At 41.0% G+C, this 22,259-nt stretch overlaps 1 protein-coding gene across 1 annotated transcript in view; it reads left to right on the forward strand.

The window, feature by feature from the left end:
* lmbrd1 (LMBR1 domain containing 1) overlaps positions 1-22,259 on the forward strand; it is a 221,685-nt gene that overhangs the window by 89,143 nt on the left and 110,283 nt on the right. Inside the window, exons 6-7 of the mRNA XM_080191977.1 lie at positions 15,583-15,671; positions 17,540-17,613. Of these exons, the coding sequence (XP_080048103.1) occupies positions 15,583-15,671; positions 17,540-17,613 (163 nt within the window). The remainder of the gene's footprint in view (positions 1-15,582; positions 15,672-17,539; positions 17,614-22,259) is intronic.

Here is a 22,259-nt window from a genome sequence, read left to right on the forward strand (position 1 = left end):
TACTCAAATTCAATGCACAGGAAACAGGTTGGGGCTGTGTTCAAAAAGACAAAGTGACTGCATAATCTGCGAGCCCAGTGCTAAGTGACTTTCAAAAATGGGATTTATCTTGATCATGTATTAAATCCTTTTGTGTGTATTCAAAGAGTAAATTGATTTGAGCTCAGAGGAGGGAAAGTGTTTTAATCTGAGTGGTTTGGGAATATGTAAAGCAGAATACTTAGAGGCAGAACATGTCAGTATTTAAGTGGGAACTGCATATATTTTGATGAAATAAGTGACTGAGGGATATAAGAGCTAGACAATAGTATTCCATTTTTGAATTTTGGGACCTGCCAGTTTCTTCTGTTAGTGTACCTCCTGTAGTAAAGACTGAGTTAGTACAATGACCTCATCCAGACGAAGTGGCTTTCTTTTATTTTCTGATGCAGCTGACACTGCTCAGAAATAAATAAAATGCACTGAGTAGTTCTTTTCCTCCACTATCCCATTCAAGGAACATGTCAGGCTAGTCCTCACTATCTGGAGCAATGCCGTTGAAATCAGGATTTTCGGTCAGAGTCCAGCTCATTTGAAACCTAGTTATCTATCCTTGGGGCTGAACAATCTTAGACTTGTCCTACCTTTCATTTCTTTTTATTCATTTTTTCGTACGTAGCAGTGTCGATTAATGCTGCATGTGAAAAAGGCATGCTGGGGCAGCACAGTGGTTAGCACTGCTGCCTTACAGTACCAGGGACCTGTTGTTCAATTCCCAGCCTGGGTCACTATCTGTGTGGAGGTTGCACATTCTATCTGTCTCTGCATGGGTTTCCTCCAGGTGCTTCGATTTCCACCCACTCTCCAAAAAATGTGTGGGTTAGGTAGATTAGCCATACTAAATTGCCCCTTAGTGTCAGGGGGACTAGCAGGGTAAATGTCTGGGGTTGTGGGGATGGGGCCTGGGTGTGATTTGTGTTCGGTGTGTAGTGGGAAAAAAAGCCATAAAGATGGATACCTGGCATAAAAATAGCTGCCCAGCACGTGAAGGGTTAGAAGACATTAAGCAGGCACTGACTTTCAATGCAGACAACTACTTGAAATTTAAACCACAGGACAGACAGTTATTTGAATTAAACTACAAGGAACAAATACTGCAGGAATCCAGGCACCTGAAAAGACAAAGATAGTCCTGGGACAATGGGTTCTGATAGGGAGATTAGCCACAAGTAGGAACAGGAATACAAAAATGCAGGAAAACCAATTACTGTATGAATAGACTGAAACTAAGTCATTGATAAAGAGGAAATGTATCCATTCGTGGAACAATGCGATATTGAAATGATCATGTCTGTACCAGTCCATAATGATGTGATAAATGATGTCCACCCATTTGATTACAACGATGTGTTAATCGTGTTCAGTCCACCTATTGTGTAAAGGGTATAAAGGTGGACCGCTCCTATTGTATCGTTGAGAGAAGGTAGCCTTATCTCCACCCCCACCCCCGTACTGCGGAGTGCCAGTGCCTTTTCTCCACAAAGCTTCGTTAAATAAATCTCCTCCAGTCTGACTCCGAAGTAGTAATTTTCCCACAGCAGGTGCAGACTTGATGGGCCAAGTGGCCTCCTCTATACCGACGACTCTATGAATCTAAGACCATTGTCTTGATGTGAATAGCTGCAGTTGTCCATTTCTCCCACTTACTGCAAGAAGATATAATCAAACTATTTAAGATCATGCCATCTTGCAACCCTTTTAGTAAAAACAAATTCTAACTGAGATTCATGTATTTGTTTATTTAAATTAACATTGAAATTATTACAACCATGAAAAGCCAACCATGACAGCAGTTCAGTGATATTTATAGAAGATAGTAGTGACAATTTGTCGTGAGTAGACAGGCAGCACTATGTCTCAAATGTACACTCGGATCATCCAAACCAGATCATCCTAAATATGGAAACAGATAAAAAAAAATTCATTTTGGTGAATGTGAAGAAGTCATGATGCTGTTTTGAAGAGCTGCTGCAGACACAATGGCTGAACAGTTTCTTTCTGTCCGGTAATGATTTTATGATCTGCAGGATCCAAAAATACAACATTGAATGATAGTTACTGGCAGTCAAGGTTTCGTAATTTTATCAAAGAATAGAACTACAGAAAATAAAAATCCATCCAAAAGACAGCGAAGAAGAAAAAAAATGAGAAAGTTAAACAACTTTTGTCTGAATGTCACCGTTTCCAGTTATGTATGATCAAATTGTGCCATGATTTTGATCCACCAGGACCATGACCCTGATTCCATGTTTGACCCTGAATGGATGAATACTCAATATGTATATATCTATAGAAATTTGTGATATATCTTGAAGTCACGAGGTTACTCATGCACGTAATGGTGGGGAATATTCCACTCCAAAATGCTGTAGAATGAATATGACTGCAATGAATAAAACTGTACCACATTTTCCAGTTTCTCAAACAGATGGAACACGTCCAGATCCCTGTTAGAGCTTCTGTACTTAATCACCTTTAATATTGCAATTGCGGTGATGCAAGAACAACATTTTTCTGTCATCCATCTGGTCTTGCAAACCTTGATTAATGGCTGCTGCCAGGTTAAGCCCCGTCTGTTTAATCTGCATGTTCAGCAGACTACATTTATCTTGCAATACGTTTACTTCAGAAACATCTCTGTGTGCTTCACTTTTTGATGTGATAGTCACAGTAGTTTAGCCGATGGGTGATAGTTGGTGCAATTAGAGTCTTTTAATTTTGTCTGCAGTATCTTCAGACTATGTCCCTATATTGCACCTGTGGTGATATTTTATTGTGGCTGTGTTGCCAAGGGGCAATATATATAATATGATCATTAATAATTCCAATAGGGAATTCAGGAGAAACATCTTTACCCAGAGCATATTTAGAAGTTGCAACAAACTTCTACTTGGAAAACTTGAGATCAATTGCAAAGATGCATTTAAGAAGAAACTACATGAGCACATCATGGAGAAAGTAATGGGAAATTATGCTGGTAGGGTTGAATGAAGAAGTTTGCAAGATGGTCGATGTGGAGCTGAAACAGATGCACCGAGAAGCCTGCTTTTGGGCTGTATGTTATGTGTTGTATATTTTACTCACATCAGTTTGAATTCTAGTTGGCGTGCAGTGCTTAATCAAGCACTGCTGCCAGTTGAATTGTGGCAGAAGTTATTTTTTAAGAGATTGAATATAGTAGTTTGAAATTTTGGACACACGTCAACTTTGATGCCAAGAAAGGAGGAACTTGGGGGAAGTGAAATGACAACTAAAAGGGATGCTTCTGTGCAATCAATCTTTCGGTTAAGTGTGATACTTAAGAAAATTGTATGAAAGAAATCCAAGATCAGAAAGTTAAAAACTTACTTTCAAACCAGTTAAGTATAAGTTAATAAAGTCATGCTCTATAGTTTGCAATGCACAATAATGCAGTAACATGATGGATGCAGGTGTAGGTTACCATTTTGCTCATCCATCCAAAGACTCTACAAAAAATTGAACGTGCTGCCTAAAATCGGTCTTAGAAGAGTAAAACCCCAGAGCAATGTAACTCAAACCAATGCTCAACATTTGTCTTTATTATACCATTTCATATATCTATAAGGTTCTATTTCAATCACCTCCTTTCTAAGGTGAATAGCACAAGTTTCTCTGATCTACCTTCAAAGCTCAGTTCCAATATTTGGTTATTTTCTGATCTGCCTCCAGGGTTTGAATGTTTCCTATTATGTTTTTCATGACAAGAACTGGACAAAGCATTGGTTGATCGTTTTAGGGCAATAACCACTGACTTATATTCCACCGATCCTATCTGTTATGCTATGGGAAATTGGACCTCTTTATAAAATGCATGCAAGGAAATATTTAATTGAGATATGGCAGCAAATTTTGCATGCCTGTCAGGGAAAGCCACAATGAGAAGAAAAGATTGATTGTCATTTTAAACTCCTTCGACACCACAGTCACTGTGAAACAGTATGGCAGAAGCTTGGGAATGAGCTTTTGGTAAAGAGGAAGACATTTTTGTCTATTTTGCTCTATGTTGTTGCTGCTAAGTATGTTCAGCAGAAATGCTTTAACCACTTGTATCTTGTGTAAGCTCGCGGCATTACACTGTCTTTAACAGAGTCTGCATAAAAATGCACTTGCTACATCCAATTAATTTGTTCTATTGTTCATTCAGTGGATGTAGGCTTTGCTGGATAGGTCAGCATTTATTGGCCATCCCTAATTGCTCTTGTGAAGCTGATGAGTGGCCACCTCGAACCCTATACTGTAGAAACGCTCCTGTGGGGAGGGGTTGACGCAAGACTTTGAGGATCCAGGCCTGCTTTTGAGCAATATGGATGTTTGACTGCTTCCCTCCTTGGTGTCAGGGGCTACAGGTGTATTGCTCCCAGAGAGAGGCTACGGGCTATACTCCTGTTGATCCTCTTTCTTCAGGTTCCCAGGGGCCTCGGTGCTCCTCCATGATATGAAGGGGCAACTAGAATGAGATCCAGAAGCCTTGCCATTCTCTGGCACTAACACTTGTGGTTTCCCACTCGTGCCTGCATTATGCAGTCAAAGCTCTGCACCAAGGTCTCCATTGCAGCTGCCAACCCTACAGTGTTAGCCTCAGTGCACTGCAGCTATAGCATCACCTCCTCGTATAGAAGGCCCTGGGACTCCTCCAATTAGCTTTGCACTCTAAGGAGGTCTACTGTCATCCATTCCTGATAATTGCGACTCTGCCTTTGCAGCTCCAGCAGCGACGGGATGACAGGGCCCAGGGGTACATCGGCAAGGGGCTCTGCAGAGTCCTGAGCTCTGGCAAGTGCAAGTTCCCTCTGTTGTCCTTGCCTCTGCCTTCTGTGGATCCTCAGTTGTGAGGTGCTCACCAGTGAGTGACTCAGAATGTTGACATGTGAGTATCTGCACTGGTGCCACGTATGGGTGGTTGCCTGTGATGTCTCTTTAGTGGTGGCATTGGAAAATCCTCCTCTGAGTTGCTGGAATCCAGGGGGCATGAGGGTGGTCTGGCCTGTTCTGCTGGCCAGCCTGCAAAAGAAGGAACGTTGCATCACTACAGGGGATACAGTGAGAACTGTATTACTCAATTGAGACATGATGAATGTCAGCATATATATGTTGAGGGTCCTCGTGTTTCTCTGCCCACGGCATGGGCATGATTCCAGCTAGGTCCGCCCTCTAATGCATGTTGAGGTTGTTCTGCAGTGATACAGAGTGGAAGAGTGTAGTTGGGAGTGTTGACATTTAAGATGGCAATGAGATGTGACAGACATGGGGATTGGGTGGGAATTGGAATGTGAGGAACATAGCAGCTATTAGGGGAATGTAGAATGTGGGAGGGAGAGGGCATTCTGATGTTGGAAAAGGTCAAGATGGCTGAGTGAGAGAGTTGGGTGTGAGGATGTGCAAAGAGGTCCACTGGGAGACTAGAGGTGATTCACTTATCCTGGCTGAATGATGAAGATCATTCCTCTTACTTCAGTCCACTGCCCGTCTTCTTCTGGAGTGCACTTGCACTGACTAAGACTGCCACTGTATCCCAAATGGGGGTGGCGTTACAGTTCAAGTCAAACTTATTTTATGAAGCCCGATCATAAGTTTTGCACTTTGAATTTGGCGGGGATAAGCATGATATGTTTCACTTCAGATATGATTCACATGACCCACTGGGGGCTTTTATAAAACAAAGTTTTATTTAAGGATATAGTTAAAATGAAGAGTAAGAAAATTAGCAATAACTTTTATCAATTACAAACAAAAACGAAACGACCATAGAACATAGAACATTACAGCGCAGTACAGGCCCTTCTGCCCTCGATGTTGCACCGACCAGTGGAACCAATCTAATGACCCTCTAACCTAAACTATTCCAATGTTATCCATATGCCTATCCACTGACCATTTGAACGCCCTTAAAGTTAGCGAGTCCACAACTGCTGCAGGCAGGGCATTCCACGACCTTACTACCCTCTGAGTAAAGAACCTACCTCTGACATCCGTCCTATAATTACCACGCCTTAATTTAAAGCTATGTCCCCTTGTGTTAGCCATCACCATCCGAGGTAAAAGGCTCTCACTGATCACCCTATCCAATCCTTTGATCATCTTGTATGCCTCAATCAGGTCACCTTGTAACCTTACCATGGTAGTGTATAACCCTTAACAAAATATCTAAAATGTTCCAATTAAACAAAAGACTTCTCGTAGACAAAAACCCTTTCCACAAGTTTAACACAGCAAAGACTAATGCTCACCTGGTACTGGAGCTGAGTCCTTTGGTTGGAAAATTGAAAACCTGAACTCTCAGCCTTGTAACTTCTTGCAGTCCTCTGGATACACCCAGAACAGTTTGAAGTTAGAATACCTTCCCAGAACACCAGGGAGAGACTCTGGTCAAGCCACCAATAGCAGATGTTCTACTCCAGGAAAGCAAGAAGCCTTGCTTTCAGCAAACCAGCAGAATTTCCAGAACCAGAGAGGGAAAGTAACACTTTTTTCAGCTCAATGTTCCTTCTAAAACTCAAAACTGCAGCCAGCCAAAACAGAAAATGAAACCTTAAATTTACTAGGGAAAAAAGACTGTTCAAAACTCATGACCTTCCTCCCAACAATGCAGGGTCATAAGATCCCAGAATAAAAATAAGCAACCTCATTTAAACCACTGAAGGAGCAATAAAAAGACTTCCAGCAATGAAACCAAAACAGCTTGTAGCTGCAGAGAACATTGTTTGAAAAAACATTTCTTAAAGGTACACTAATGTCACAATGATGATCTAGCTGGAAGACTGTCTCCTGGAGCAAGAGTAGTGTGTGTCCACTTCATCCAGCATCCTTGAGAGGGCCCCCTCCAAAAAGCCTCCTTGCCTGTCATCTCCTGCAGTTGTTGTGGAATAAGTGCTGGGGAGCCATTTATATGGAGCTCCCCAGTGCTTGCAGCAATGAAGTCGCTGTGGAGTGGTTGAATCAGTGGGAACACACTGATAGAGCGATGTGAAACCTGTGGGCATAAAAGTTATTGCTCATAAGGCATAAGATTCGACCCAAAAACACACTGGCACTGTCTGCGGGAAACACTCTTTCTGTTTTTTGACCCAGAACCAACGCGCTGCCGTTTTTTGGTAACAGTAAGAAGTCTCACAACACCAGGCAAAGTCTAACAGGTTTATTTGGAATCATGAGCTTTCGGAGTGTTGCTCCGTTATCAGGTGAGACTCACCTGATGAAGGACTGAGACTCCAAAAGTGCCTAATTCCAAATAAACCTGTTAGACTTTGCCTGGTGTTGTGAGACTTCTTACTGTGCCCACTCCAGTTCAACAGCAGCATCTCCGTCTCGTTGTTTGGTCAGATATCGCCCTCCAATTTACTGTTCAATTAATGCAAAGCAGACTAGATTTTAGAAGCTGTTTCAATCATTAAAATTCCCTCGCCAAGTTCTTAAAGTTTGAGCATTCAGATTTCACTGAATTCAGAATAGCTTCCACCTTTGTCCTGCTGACTCAAGCTTAGTTTCTTCAAGATCGAGATAATCATTTAGATCACTGAAATTGGCCTTTGAGGTAACTATATTCTGAAAGGCTATTTGGCCCATCTTAATTTATGCCAACAGACAGATATTGAAGTTCCTGGCCTTCAGTTGTTTCCACTTTCCTAGGGCTTCTTTGAGTACTTGACTGTTAGTATTCATCTTATTATTCATATTGATCACTGAAGAAAAATGATCAGATATCATGCCTAAAGTATATTTTTAAGTTGAATCATTACCCATTGTTTCATGTAAAATAATGTTATAGGTTTGCTGTTTCCAATCCATTAGGTAATTCATTTTCCATATTCTGTTTGAATTTAACTTCTTTTGAGGAAAAACTACCTTCATCGATCAGGATAAGCTGTTAACCAGGTGCAATGTTCCTTCATTAATTGCTGCTTAATTAATTCCTCACTTGAGAATCAAGCATACCATTTTTCTTTTCACAGCAAACCAGCGGTTGGTGTTTATTTTAAAAGGCATTTTCTCATCAAGATTTCTAATTAAAGTTTCAAATTCCCTTTATATATACGTTGAAGGGAATGACTTTCAAACCTGCACAGTTAGTGCTATTTTTAGGCAATTTTTAATTTGTAACAGTGAAGTTGGTGGGATTTGGCCAGTCTGTTGCAAGGTGACATATCTCTTCTAAGTTTTCTTTAAACCTGTTCATAGATCGCTTTGAAGTGTGTGATCAAAAGCCATCTTTAATTTTTTACTCCATTCTTAAAGTTACAGAGCCAATGCTGAGAGTGCCAGGCAAACCCAAATCCATTCCTTGCTCCAAAAACCAAATTTAAAATCCAGTTTGAATCCAAATTAAAGTCACGTGGCATTTAAATCTTTCACACCCAAGTAGTTAAGATTACCTTCTAAAATAGCAATTCCCCTCTTTGAAGTGTTCGTATAATTACAACTTGTTACACATCTGTCTAAGGAAATCACATTTTGTGATGATCTTGTATGAGGAATTCAGACAATGCATGTCAGGTGCATCTGAAAAGTAAAGCTTTTAATACTGACACAGGTTCACATCCAATGCCTCTAGAGTATTTCTTTTGCTGGCATTTGTTTTCTAGCAGTGCTTAGTTTTCCCACCATCCCCATAGGTAGTGGCATGGTGGCACAGTGGTTAGCATTGCTGGCTCAGTGCCAGGACCTGGGTTTGATTCCCAGCTTGGGTCACTGCCTGTGTCGAGTTTACACATTCTCCCCATGTCTGCGTGGGTTTCCTCCGGGAGCTCCAGTTTCCTCCCCCAGTACAAACTGTGCAGATTAGGTGGATTGGCCATGTTACATTGTCCCATAGTGTCAGAGGGATTAGTTAGGGTAAATGCATGGTATTATAGAGTAATGGAGATCGGGGTGGGATTGTGGTTGGTGCAGATTCCATGGGTTGAATTGCCTCCTTCTGTGCTGTAGAATACCTTGTTTTCTGAGTATTTTCCTTCGCCATTTACTTGTATGGCTCTCATGGAGAAACTGTCTTTGTGATCACTGCCACATTGAACTTAGCTTCAAAGCTCAGTTTGGACATTGTTGGACCGTGTGAATCAGTTGGCTTTCCCCCTTGTTTCTTCCTACATACTTGAATCACTTTCTAACATCCTATAATTGGTCCTTGTGTCTTTCTGCTTTAGTTTTAGTGTGAAGGGCATTAATTAGAGAGAAATGGCATAGATCAAAAGCTTAACCTTGATAGCACATTAAATCTTTGGCCACAAGATTTTGCTCTTCTCTAATTCCTTAAAGGTTTTGCTTAACTTGTACACTTTTCTCCAGTGCTGCTTTCCTATGATAATTGTAGTGGTGTTTAGCAGAGAGTTATAAATGTAGATGACAGTCCTCTAGGGTGCAAAAGCTGTTCAGAAAAATATGGTGGGTAAAAAGGTTTTGAATGCAAGAAGTGCCTTTCCAGCCCTGATCTTAGTTACAGATAGGGATTGATGATACAGATGTGACTGTTCACCCATGAACTGAGGGTAAGATTTTCAGTGAATTAGTGTGTAAAATCATGGCATGGTTACAGTGGAGAAGAAAGCCATTCAGCCCATCATGTCCACACCAGCTGTCTGCAAGAGCAGCTCAGCAAATTTCACTCCCCTCCACTTTCCTGTTGTCCTGCACTTTTTTTCTTTCTGATTATGTTTTTTCCAATTGCCTTTTGAAAGCCTGATTGCATTTGCCTTGACCATGAATGAATAGAAAAAAAGGTTCACCAATGTCCTTTAGGATAGGAAATCTACTATCCTTACCTGAAATCCAAAGCAAAGTAGCTGGCACTAAGTGCCGCCAGGGATTTAAGTGCTGGCCCAGTCACTGATGGCAAAATCTTTGAAACAAATTTAAAACAAATTAAGCTGGATTAGGAGAATTTTTTGAGGGTCATCTATCTCTGGAACAGTTTTCCTCAAAAGGCAGTGGGAGCAGAATCTTTGAATATTTTTGGTAGAGCGGGTTATTGTTAGGCAGCAACGTGAGGTTGAAGTTACAGTCAGATAAGCCATGATTTTATTGAATGGTGACGCAGGCTGTAAGGCCCTATTCCTGCTCCAGCTTCGTATGTTCTCAACCTGTTTGCTGTCTTGGCGTGGCTGACTGCGCGATCTTCCTCCAGTTCTTTTCACCATTGTCCAACTGAGTGGAACTGCACTCTTCCGGATCCATGCTTATCTATCCAGCCGTAGCCAGAGAATCACCAGCAATGGCCAATGGCTTCTCCTTCTATTTCCTCAACTAACAAATTGGTATTTGTTGTCAATGATTGTTCTGTTTGATCCATTTTTATAGAATAAATAGACTCGGATCTTATCGTTTTGTGTATGCAGATGTAAACGAAAGAGGGGCTTTTTTTTTGAATGGATAATTGTATTATAATTACTGCCATGTAGTGCTTTCTATCTAATAAATCAGTTCTATTTTAAGAAATGTAGAACTGGAGCACGAGATAATTATCTATCATATTTTGTCATGCCATTTGTTATTTCTAAGGTAAAGAGATGTCACAGTCCAATGCCACTTCACTGTATGTCTCTGGACAATACATAGCAGGTGTCGAGCATAAGGGTAGTGGCTTCTCTGTGCCAGTTCCTACCCAGGATTGTGATTATAAAAGAATTCATGCTGTGACTGCGCAGATGTCCTTTTAAGTGAAGATTCCAAGGGTACAAAAATTTTTAAAAAATTTTTCAATCATTAGATCCCAAACATCTTCAAGCCTGTAAAATGTTTGATTTAGAAGTTCACTTTTATTTTCCTTTTTGAATGAGTTTTTTTTTTGCCAGTTTATTTTTTTCCTCGATCTCTCGCTCATTTGTGCCACACATCACGCAGTGGCCTAGAGAGTGACTAGGATTTATGTCTGATCAGTTTGTGTCTTTGTGTGTATGACTTTGAGTTGCTACAACAACCTGGTAATATATATTTCTTTCAAAAATGAAAAGCATATTGTGTGAATGCACAATGTATTGCAATTAACTTTTGCATGTTTTGTTCAACTATATATTAATTTTCAATTATTGACCTTGAGTGGCAAAATTTGTTTTAACTTTTGACACTGAAGCCTCCGTTTTGTTTAATAATCCATTCTTGGAATATTAGCATTGCTGGCAAGGCCAGCTTTTGTTATCTATCCCCAAAAGCCCTCAAAGATGAGTGTTGAGTTGCCCCTTTGAACGATGATTGTGTAGGTTTAAAGTTTAAAAGTTTGTTTATTAGTGTCACAAGTAGGCTTACATTAACACTGCAATGAAGTTACTGTGACAATCCCCCAGTCGCCACACTCCAGCGCCTGTTCGAATACACTGAGGGAGAATTTAGCATAGTCAATGCACTTAATTAGCACGTCTTTCGCACTGTGGAAAGAAAAATGGAGCACCTGGAGGAAGCCTAAGCAGATACGGGGAGAACGCACAGTGACCCAAGCTGGGAATCGACCCCAGGTTCTTGATGCTGTGAAGCAGCAGTGCTAATCACTGTGCCACCGTACCACCCCCACAGTGCTGTTAGGGAGTTTTGGACACAATGTGACCTAAATTTAAGTTTTTCAGATGGTTAATAGTCTGCAAATGCTTTAGGACATCCTGAAGTGATGCTGTATAATTGCAGGTTAATTGTAATATCTAATGACAGAAATTTTTACGCGCATTTAAAGTATGTTTTTTATTGTTTAACATGATAATTATTAAGTTAATCAGTTGCAAGATTAATTGGTTGCTTCAAACAAAGTTTCTGAATTGTGCTGTTCATGGCTTCTTTTTCACAAGATTGCAAGTTAAATGCAGGTGATGGATGCTATTTGCATCAATGAATGTGCATACCATAAATTGTGCTGAACCTAATGTATTGCATTATATAGTGAAGTGGATGATGAATTGGGCTTATTATTTAGTCTTTGGGTAAGAGGTGCAAGTATACCATTGTTAAGGAGGAGTTCCAGGACAATCAGGGAGTGGCGATATCGTTCCAAATCAAGATGGTGAGTGCCTTGGATAGGAACTTTCAGGTGGTGTCCCCCATGCATCTGCTGCGTTTTCCCTTCCACGTGAAAGAGATTGTGGTTTTGGAAAGTGCTGTGGAACAACCCTCGGTGAGTTGTTGCAGCGCATCCCTGATGCTGAATGACGCTTCAGATGCTGAATTGCTTCGATTATACAGGCTGCTTTGTCCTGATTGGTGTTGAGCTTCTTGAATGTTGTTGTAGCTGCACTCGTTCAGGGAAATGAAGCATAATCCATTCCACTCTGACTTGTGCCATGTAGATGGTAGACAAGCTTTGGTTTTCGTAAGTGCACAAATTGCATCATTATTTGAAGAGTTGTTCTTGGAAATGAACACTGCAATCATCAGTTAACATGCCCACTTATGATGTTATGATTAAGGATGCTTGTGTGGATTTGATTTGTTATTGTCACATGTATAATAAATGTGACATTTATTACACATAGTGTGTAAAGTGAAAAGTATTGTTTCTTATGCACGCTACAGACAAAACATACTGTTCATACAGAAGGAAACGAGAGTGCAGAATGTAGTGTTACAGTCATGGCTAGGGTGTAGAGAAAGATCAACTTAATGCAAGATAAGTCCATTCGAAAGTCTGACAACAACAGGGAAGACGCTGTTCTTGCGTCGGTTAGTACATGACCTCAGAATTTTATATCTTTTTCCCAAAGGAGGAAGGTGGAAGAGGGAATGTCCGAGATGCGCGAGGTCCTTAATTGTGCTGGCTGCTTTGCCGAGGCAATGGAAAGTATGGACAGAGTCAGTGGATGGAAGGCTGTTTTGCATGATGGATTGGGCTTAATTCATGACCTTTTGTAGTTCCTTGCAGCCTTGGGCAGAGCAGGAGCCACATCAAGCCAGAAAGGATGCTTTCTATGGCGCATCTGTAAAAGTTGATGAGAGTTGTAGCTGACGTGCCAAATTTCCTAAGTCTTCTGAGAAAGTAGAGGCTTGGTGGGCTTTCTTAACTGTAGTGTCAGCATAGGGGGACCAGGACAGGTGGTTGGGGATCTGGACACCTAAAAACTTGAAGCTCTCGAACCTTTCGACTTCGCCTCAATTGATGTAGACGGGCATGTACCCCTTTATGCTTCCTGAAATCGATGATAATCTCAGCAAAACAAAAGGAGATTAAGGGAGAGATTATTGTTGCCACACGAGTTCGTCGGATTCTCTGTCTCTTTCCTGTACTGTGTCTCGTCATTGTTTGAGAGCCGGTGCACCACAGCGATGTCAGCAAACTTGAGAATCGAATTGGAGTGGAATTTGGCCAAACAATCATAGGTGGGTAAGGAGTATAGTAGGGAGCTGAGAACGCAGCCTTGTGAGGCACCAGTGTTGAAGATGATTGTAGAGGAGGTGTTGCTTATCCTTATTGATTGTGGCCTTTTGAGTTGGGGAATTCAGGATCCATTCGCTGAGGGAGGTGCCAAGGCCCAGGCCACGGAGTTCGGAGATGAGTTTCATAGGAATAATGTGTTGAAGGCTGAACTGTAGTCAATAAATAGGAGTCTAATATAGATGTTTTTGTTATCTAGGTGTCCTAGGGTTGAGTGCAGGACCAGGGAAATGGCGTCTGCTGTGGATCTGTTGCAGCGGCAGGCAAATATAGTGGATCCAGGTAATCTGGAATTGATTTGTGCCATGACTAACCTTTCGAAGCACTTCATAATGGATGTCAGAGCCACCAGCTGATAGTCATTAAGTCACGCTGCTTGGTTTTTCTTAGGTATCGTGATGATGATCGTTGTCTTGAAGCAGAGGGGGACCTCAGGTTGTTGTAAAGAGGTTGAAGATACCTGTGAATGCCTCTGCCAGTTGATCTGTGCAGCATCTGCACGCACATCCAGATACCCCATCTGGGCCGGTTGCTTTCCGTGGGTTGACCTTAAAGAAGCTGCTCTGACATCTGCAGTGCTGACCCCAAGTACAGGTTCATCTTGGGCTTCCAGGATGGAGGGCATGCTCTCGCTGACCTCTTGCTCAAAATGGGCGTAGAATGCATTGAGCTCATCAGGGAGGGGTGCGTTGGAGCTGGCGATTTTACATGCCTTCATCTTGTAGCCTGTTCTGTCTTGCAGATCCAGCCATAATCGGCGGGGGTCAATGTGGCTAGTCTGGGACTCTAGCTTGTTCCAGTATTATCTTTTGGCATCTTTGGTGGATCTCCTTGGATCGTATCTGGCATTCATACATAGGTCAGTGTTGCCTGACTTGAACGCCTCAGACCTGGACTTCATCAAGCAGTGGCTGTCCCTGTTCATCCATGGTTTCCGGTTGGGGAGCACGCAGATTTGCTTCTTTGGTGAACAGTCTTCTACACACATAATAACGAAGTCATTTACTGTCGTAGCATATTTGTTCAGGCTAATTGCAGAGATTTTAAATACGACCGGGGCATGGAGTTTGTGCATTCTCTTGTCTGTGGGTTTCGACCAGACGCTCAGGTTTCTTCTGTCAGTTCCAAAATATGTAGGTAAGGTGGATTGGCCATGCTAAATTGTCCTTTAATGTCCAAAGATGTGTAGATTAGATGGATTAGACATGGTGAATCTGAGGGATTACAGGGATAAAGTTGGGGGGGAGGCGAATGGCCATCTGTTGTACTGTAGGGATTCTATGATTCAGTGAGGGAGTTGAATAGAGAGAATGCTCTGAAGAATTCCTGAACTCAAGTGGTCTCCAAAAGCCATAACCACCTTCCTTTGTGCTAAATATGATTGCAGTCAGCAGATAATTTTCTCCCTGATTCCCATTGACTGAAATTTTACTCAAGTTGCTTGATGTTCTGCTCTGCCAAATGGTTCCTTAATGTCAAGAACTTTAACTCTCACCTCAACTCTGGAATTCAACTCTTGTGTCTGTGTTTTGATCAAGGCATGAGATCAGCAGCTGAGTAGGCCTGGTGGAAATTAGCATAATGCATTAAATTTCAATAGAAACAAATTGTGGAACAGCAAATTAATGAATTCCTTTTTGTCCTCAATGCTTAGAAAATTCAGTGGATGGCACCTGGACAAATGCAAATAGTTTTTTTTTGTGACTTAAAATTGCAAGTTACTCTACAGTTATTATCAAGCCATAAGACAAAGTGGGATTATTATTTTAGATAAAAATAATTATTTTTTCTGAATCAAAAACCTTTTCATCTCTTAAAAATAACATTTGAAAAAGTGCCATGTAAATTAAAATGCCAAAGAACTGTTTCTGTGCAATTAGCTCCTGTCATTTCTTTGTAGGAGTAAATTATCATTTTCATCAAAGACCATTAAGATGCAAGTCCTTGAGTTTATGAAATTGAAAAGGTCTCTGAAATAAATTTTAATTTCAGAATCCATACCATTTTGAGTCACGTTGATTTGTTATCAAATTGCAATTGCCTGGTGAGTAATAAAAGTTACCAAGAAGTTCAGAATAATAATTGCACGCTGAAATATGAATAAAAAAATGTATGAGCTAAGCAGTGTCCATGTTGTAACGCATTTTTTTTAACATTAAAAACAAGTTTTTGTATTGCAGTGCTTTTGTTCCATTGAATATTCCAGCGAACCAGAACTCCACAGAATGGGAAAAAGTGAAGTTTTTATTTGAGGAACTCGGAAGCAGCCGTAAGTAGAAACAAAAGTTTGTATTGCTGAATAAATGGGATTAGTGAAATATTTGGGACGAAATAGGAGGTTATCAAAATTGCATTTAGAATTTTGCTAGCATTAAGCAAGCATTAACTGCTTCCGGATTAAATAGTTAAACAGTTGTGGCAAAACAACACATCAGATTGCTCTGGAACATTTTAACTTCTACCTTCATATTGAATGCGTAAATAACAGCATTTCGTCGTTCACTAATTTTCCTTAAAAATACCTAACCTGGACTTTGGATTTATAAGAAGCTTCAGAGATTTAACATGCTCCCACGTTCTTCTCATTTAGTAAGCTGAAGATCTGTTGAAGACTGATGTGAAATATGTGTACCTTTTGAAGTTTTTCATGTTGAACTGGGCAAAATGGGATGTAAAAGATATCCACCTCTTTTGGAAGTAATCAATCATCTTTAACCACTTCCAGCTTCATGGAATTTTATCCCTTAGCGTGCCGATATTTCAAAATTGATGAGCAAGTATCTTTCCCGTAACTGAATCCAAAAACTGGAGGTAGAGAGAGATATTTTAATTCATTTGTTAACAATTGCCATGATCAATTTCAGAATAAATTGAGCAGTTAATTTGTGCCTCAATTACAGCGTAAACCTGCAAAGTACCTTTCCTCTTGCACCCAATTTACTTCAGTTGATAACTACACTGGTATAATAGGATATGCAGTATCTTAAGAGAACCTATTTTAATCTGAGAAATGTTGTAAAGTCATACATTAAGACATCAGAGACAACATTTTTAGCAACATTTAAGTTCATAACGTTCACACATGGCTTGTTTATCTTATTTCTGCTCATATGAGGCTGTGATAAAGATCAATGAGTGTTAAAGGATGCACCAAAAGAGAACCTACACCAAAGAAAGTTGTCTTGCATTGAAGATGGGAAGGTGGCAAAAATTAGCCCAAATAAAAGGATGCAGTACAACTGTACTGGGAATTCTCAGTGTCAGAATCAATCACAGGGATTTCAGGCACACGAAACACGGATATCAAATCTAAATTGAGTCCTATAGCAACATGCAAAGAGTAGCAGGAGTTATATCTTGGTAACCTCACCATCAATCTGTCTAGCAACATCATCAAACCAACTTAATTCGCTATTTAGTTTGCTGCAGTTTGTGGAATTTGCTGTGTGTAAATTGGCTGGTGTAATTTGCCCCATCATTTAAAAAAAAACCTGAAGAGCAGAAGTGGGACAATAAAGTGTTATGAACGGCATTTTTAAAATGCAAGTTCTTTCCATTTACTATGAGTGCATTACATGTGCTGATGGTCAGAGTTGTAAAGGCTTGGAGTGTGGGCAAAACAGCTGAACCCTCATCCAATACTGCGGCAGAGGAGAGAGGAGGTGGTCAAATTCTGGGGACAAAATGCACAGGCTAGGATGCAAGGCTTAGAGGGATTGTAAGATGGAGTGAAGCCATGAAAGGACTAAGAAATGAGGATTTTGAATTTGATGCAGTGGGGGATAAGAATTCACTAATTGCAGTTCATGAGGTCAGGGATGTTGGGCAAGCAGGGCAGCAAAGAGCTGGATATGAAGAGTGAAACCTTCAATGAATTATTGAAATCCAGCTGGTGAGCGATAGAACTGAATCCAATCTTTATAAATTATTGGAATTTTATTATCTTCTGTTTTTCTTTAATGCTTTTAATTAGTTAAAGATTCAAGACTGTGAAAATTAAGATGTTGTATATTTTTCATCAGTTTGCTTTCTGCCAGTTTTCCTGCATGGGTACTTGTAGAGAATTCCCTTTTAAAACTGCCCAGCTACTTAAAAAATAGCTGCTGTCACCAGCTAATACTTTTGTTTTATTTGCAGGTGGCTTGGCTGCTTTGTCTTTCTCCATAAGTACCTTAACCTTGATCGGGATGCTAGCAGTAATAACCTATACAGTAAGTACCAATGACTGCTGTTTACTGCCACACTGACCTTAAATTATATGCGGTGCAGGCCAAATATTGGGAACCATGGGCCAGATTTTCACCACCAAGGTGGGTTGTGCAAGTCAGGAAATTTTCTGACTCGAGTTACCTGCCTTAGTATAAAACTCTCCTTGTGTGTGCTGGGGAATGGGGAGCAGGATAGAAATTGGTTTGTCACCTGTGGGAAGATATCAGAGGCGGCTACAGGGGCAACCAAGGCAGGCTGGTTAAAAGGCCAACCTCTGTTCTCTGGCACTTTGTATCAATTCTTTGGCTACTTTTTATGGCCTTGCCCCATGCCAACTCGTGTCCCATACATAACTCCGTGGCTCCCTATAACATTCGTACCAACTCAGGCTCTTACACACGCGCACACACACACACACACACACACACACCAAAGTCACTCATGGTCCTTGCCTTCCCATTCACTACGTACAGAACCAATGACCCCATTAGTAAAAATGACATGTGAAGCCATTTAGGAAGAACACCCATTCATAATTTTTAATAAAAACTGATATGCCTGCAATCCTCAAAAAATGTCAATCAAGCATTACTAAAGTATCAATAACAAAGCTGTGGGAATTTGTACAAATAAGTATTTACAGAAGAGACCAAGGGAAAAATAACTTATTGGCTTGGCTGAAAGCCCAGACTTTCATAATAAGGGTGAGTGTATTTGTTTTTATATACGCAGCAAAATGTTGAGTTTGCTTGACTGATGTCTCTGAGATATAGTTTATTGTTCTGTGTATCTACTGTTGCTGTCTGAATTGAGTGCTGCCTACCATGTTTGAATAGCTCTGAAGTCCTTCTGATTTGATGAAAATGCAGCCCAAAAAGCTGTTGTTTGCTTAAAGGATTAAGGGCAGAAAGTTGGTGCAGTGGTAGTACTTCTGCCTCAAAGCGCCAGGGACCAGGGTTTGATTCCTGGCTTGGGTCGTTGTCTGTGCGGAGTCTGCACATTCTCCTCATGTCGGCGTGGGTTTTCTCTGGGTGCTCCGGTTTACTCCCCAGTCTGAAAGGCGTGCTGGTTAGATGCATTGGCCATGCTCAATCCTCCCAAAGTGTATCCAAACACAGTAACGTAATTACAGTGCTAATGTAAGCCTACTTGTGACACTATTAAATAAACTTCAAAGAATATGTCATTGATATCTGGTATTATTGCTCGACTGTTAATCCAGAAATTCTACTAATGTTCTGGGGACCCGGGTTCGAATCCTGCCACAGCAGATGGTGGAATTTGAATTAAATTTAAAAAGTCTGGAATGAAGGGCAGAATTTTACAGCTTCACTCAAGCGAGACCAGAAATTCCTGCCCGAGGTCAGTGAACATTTCCATTGCATTGCCCACCCCTCGCCCATTCCAATTCCGTGGTGGGTGAGATGGTAGAATTCCGGCGTAAGAATCTATTGTTGATCATGAAACCATAGTTGATTGTCAGAAAAACCCTGGTTCACTAATGGCCTTTAGGGAAGGAAATCTGCTGTCCTTACCTGGTCTGACTCCAGAGCCGCAGCAATGTGGCTGACTCTCGACTACCCTCCAAAGGTAACTGGAGATGGGCAATGGCCAGCCAGTGATGTCCATGTTCTATTTGAAAAAAAAATTACTGTGTACCTCTTAACAGTGCTGCTGTAGCCAAGATGCAATATTAGTTAACTTAATGTAGCAAAATAATGGTTACATATGTGACATACGTGAAATGAGCTTGATTCAAGTGTTAGCCTTGCTACCCTTTTAGGGTCATTTGCCTGTAATGCACAAATATTGATAGTGGAGTTGTGAGCAGAGCATCTTAGCTGAGCCCTGTTATTCGACAAGTAAGACCAGTTTGCTTTTGATTGTTCAGTGGATATTGCAGTTTGAAGCTGTTGATTATCATTATGTGTTGCCTCTAAATGAATTAAGCAGATGTGAATTTTTAGTGAATGAATGAAGTGTTAAACCACATATTCATCCTTGAGGCTGATCCAAACTTAAGCAAATCTCGCTGATTACTAACTGTATCATACACAGTACCCTCAAAAGTTGCATTTGTAATAGATCCATTGAACAGTAGAAAGCAAAGCTGGTGTTTCTTGTCAAATATGGGGAATCATATAAGATGCTCACAACTCCACTACCAACATTTGCACACTATAGGCAACTGAACCCCAAAATGACAGCAGGACTATTGCTCAAGAAATCACCTAGTAATACAGTAGCTCAGTTTCACTGCCACTACAGCACTGTAGTTGCTCAGCATGAAATATTGAATTATGATCCACTATGCCATTGGGTCATTCATTGCACAGAAGGATACCATTTGGCTATCAAATCTGACATGATCCAGAACTTTCAGGATTGGAGTGTGGCATTCTTTGCACACTTCAGCTCATAATTTTCTACACTAAGTTGCAGCAAGTGTAAGCTGAAAGTTCAGAGAAACGTGCACCTGGAATCTCGGAAAATAGCAGAATGATTAGTTTATCACCTTAATTAATGAGAAAGGTGGCATAATGATTATGTTACTGGCCTAATAATCCAGGCACCTTGACTAATGGACTCGGGACATGAGTTCAAATCCAGAAGGAGATTATAATTCACTAAATCTAGAATAAATTTTATTCTCGGTAATTATGCATATGATGCACCATCATCCTTTAAGGAGGGAAATCTGCTGTCCTCACCTGTCCTAGCTTATATGTGACTCCACCACCATAATATAGATTCCTAACTGCCCTTGTAAATAGCCTAGAAAGCCACTCAGTTGCAACAAACTGTTACAGAAAAATCAAAGAAAGCATCTGAATGACCCACTCAGACACTGGACAGATCAAAAGCATATACAACCCTGCCAACTCTGCAAAGTCCTACTCACTGACATCTGGGAAACTGTGCCAAAATTGGATTACAGACCATGGAACAAACATGACATCGTAATGTTTATTGAATCATATCTTCCAGCCACCGTCAGACTCGTCCATCATCATCCCATGACTTGGACTGACTGGCTAGTTTGCTCTACAGAGAACCAGAATAGACGTGCTGGGCCAACTGGCATCCTCCTGTGCTATAAATGACCCAGTGGCACATTGGTGCACAATTCAGAGGGCATGACTATGGGAATCCTTAATGTAGAATCTGGGCCCATGAGGTTTCATGTCATCAGGTCAAACGTGGACTAGGTAACTTCCAGTTGCTTACCACTCGCTACCCTTCTGCTTATGAATCAGTACTATTCCATCTTGTAAGAAGCACTTAGGGTGGCAAGGGCACAGAATATACCCTGAGTTGGGGCACTTACATGCCCATTGCCAAGAGCTGGTTTGGTAGCAACACCACGGACTGAGCTGACTGGGCTTGTGGCAGGCAATAAGCGAACCAGTGAGGAAAAAACCCATCTAACGTTTTTACTGATCTCCCTGTTGAAGATATGTCTGTCGTTGATAGTATTGGTTCTGGTGACCAGTGCACATCCTTTAAGATGGCGAGAACACCTGCCATCATGTGTGCCACTACACCTGTGCCAAATATGATAGATTCAGAACAGATCCACAGCTCAAAACAGGGCATTCAGAAGAAACTGTGGCCCTTCAGAAATATCAGAATTATATTCAATCATAATTTATAACTTCCTGGTCTATCCCTTAGTTTGCCATTATCAAAAAGTCTGAGGACCAACCCTGGCTCAAGACCTGGTGTTGTGAGACTTCTTACTCAATAATGAGTGCAGGAGACGGTGCCAGGAGTAGCAGGTGTAACTTAGTGATGTTTCAATCCAGAAAAAGTACAACACAGGACTGCATGCATGCTAAATGATGTACTAAAAATTTAAAAGCTTCAACATCAATTAATTATTTGAAAGAATGAGATTCCACACTTAGAGCGTTTAGTTTTTAGTTCCAGACAGATTGACAGTAACCAAGATTTATCATGCTGCTAAAAAGATATTTGGACAACAGTGAACGAGGCTTAATTCTTTGTGGCAAAATTGATTTGCATTGACCTCAAGGGCACAGCAATTGTATGTGTCCTTGAACATCAACAGCAACTTGCATTTTCACAGTGCATTTAATGCAGTAAAGCATCCAAAGGTTTTACTGATGTGATCATAGATTATCATTGAATGCCTACAGTGCAGAAGGAAGCCATTTGGCCCATCGAGTCTGCGCCAACCACAATCCCAGCCAGGCCCCATTCCCATAATCCCACATATTTGCCCTGCCAATCCCCCTGGTACTGAAGTCAATTTAGCATGGCCAATCAACCTAACCTGCACATCTTTGGACTGTGGGAGGAAACCCACGCAGACACGAGGACAACATGCAAACCCCACACAGACAGTGACCCAAGGCTGGAATTGAACCCAGGTCCCTGGCACTGAGGCAGCAGCGCTAAACACTGTGTGCCTGTGCCACCCAACGATTGGCACTGAACCAAAGATAGAGGCAGTAGGATAGGTAACCAAATACTTGGTCAAAGAAATAAGTTCTCAGAAATATGTAAGCCTTGTACTTCAAGGAGTACTGTATCTCTTAAATTGCAATTCAAACAGAAAAACTAGTATGCTGCTGATTTACATCTTTCTCAGGCAACGTGTTGCATTCCAAAACCAATGAATCTC

Source organism: Carcharhinus amblyrhynchos, chromosome 7 (assembly GCF_965287045.1).
Source record: "Carcharhinus amblyrhynchos chromosome 7, sCarAmb.v2.hapA, whole genome shotgun sequence".
Lineage (NCBI taxonomy): Eukaryota > Metazoa > Chordata > Chondrichthyes > Carcharhiniformes > Carcharhinidae > Carcharhinus > Carcharhinus amblyrhynchos.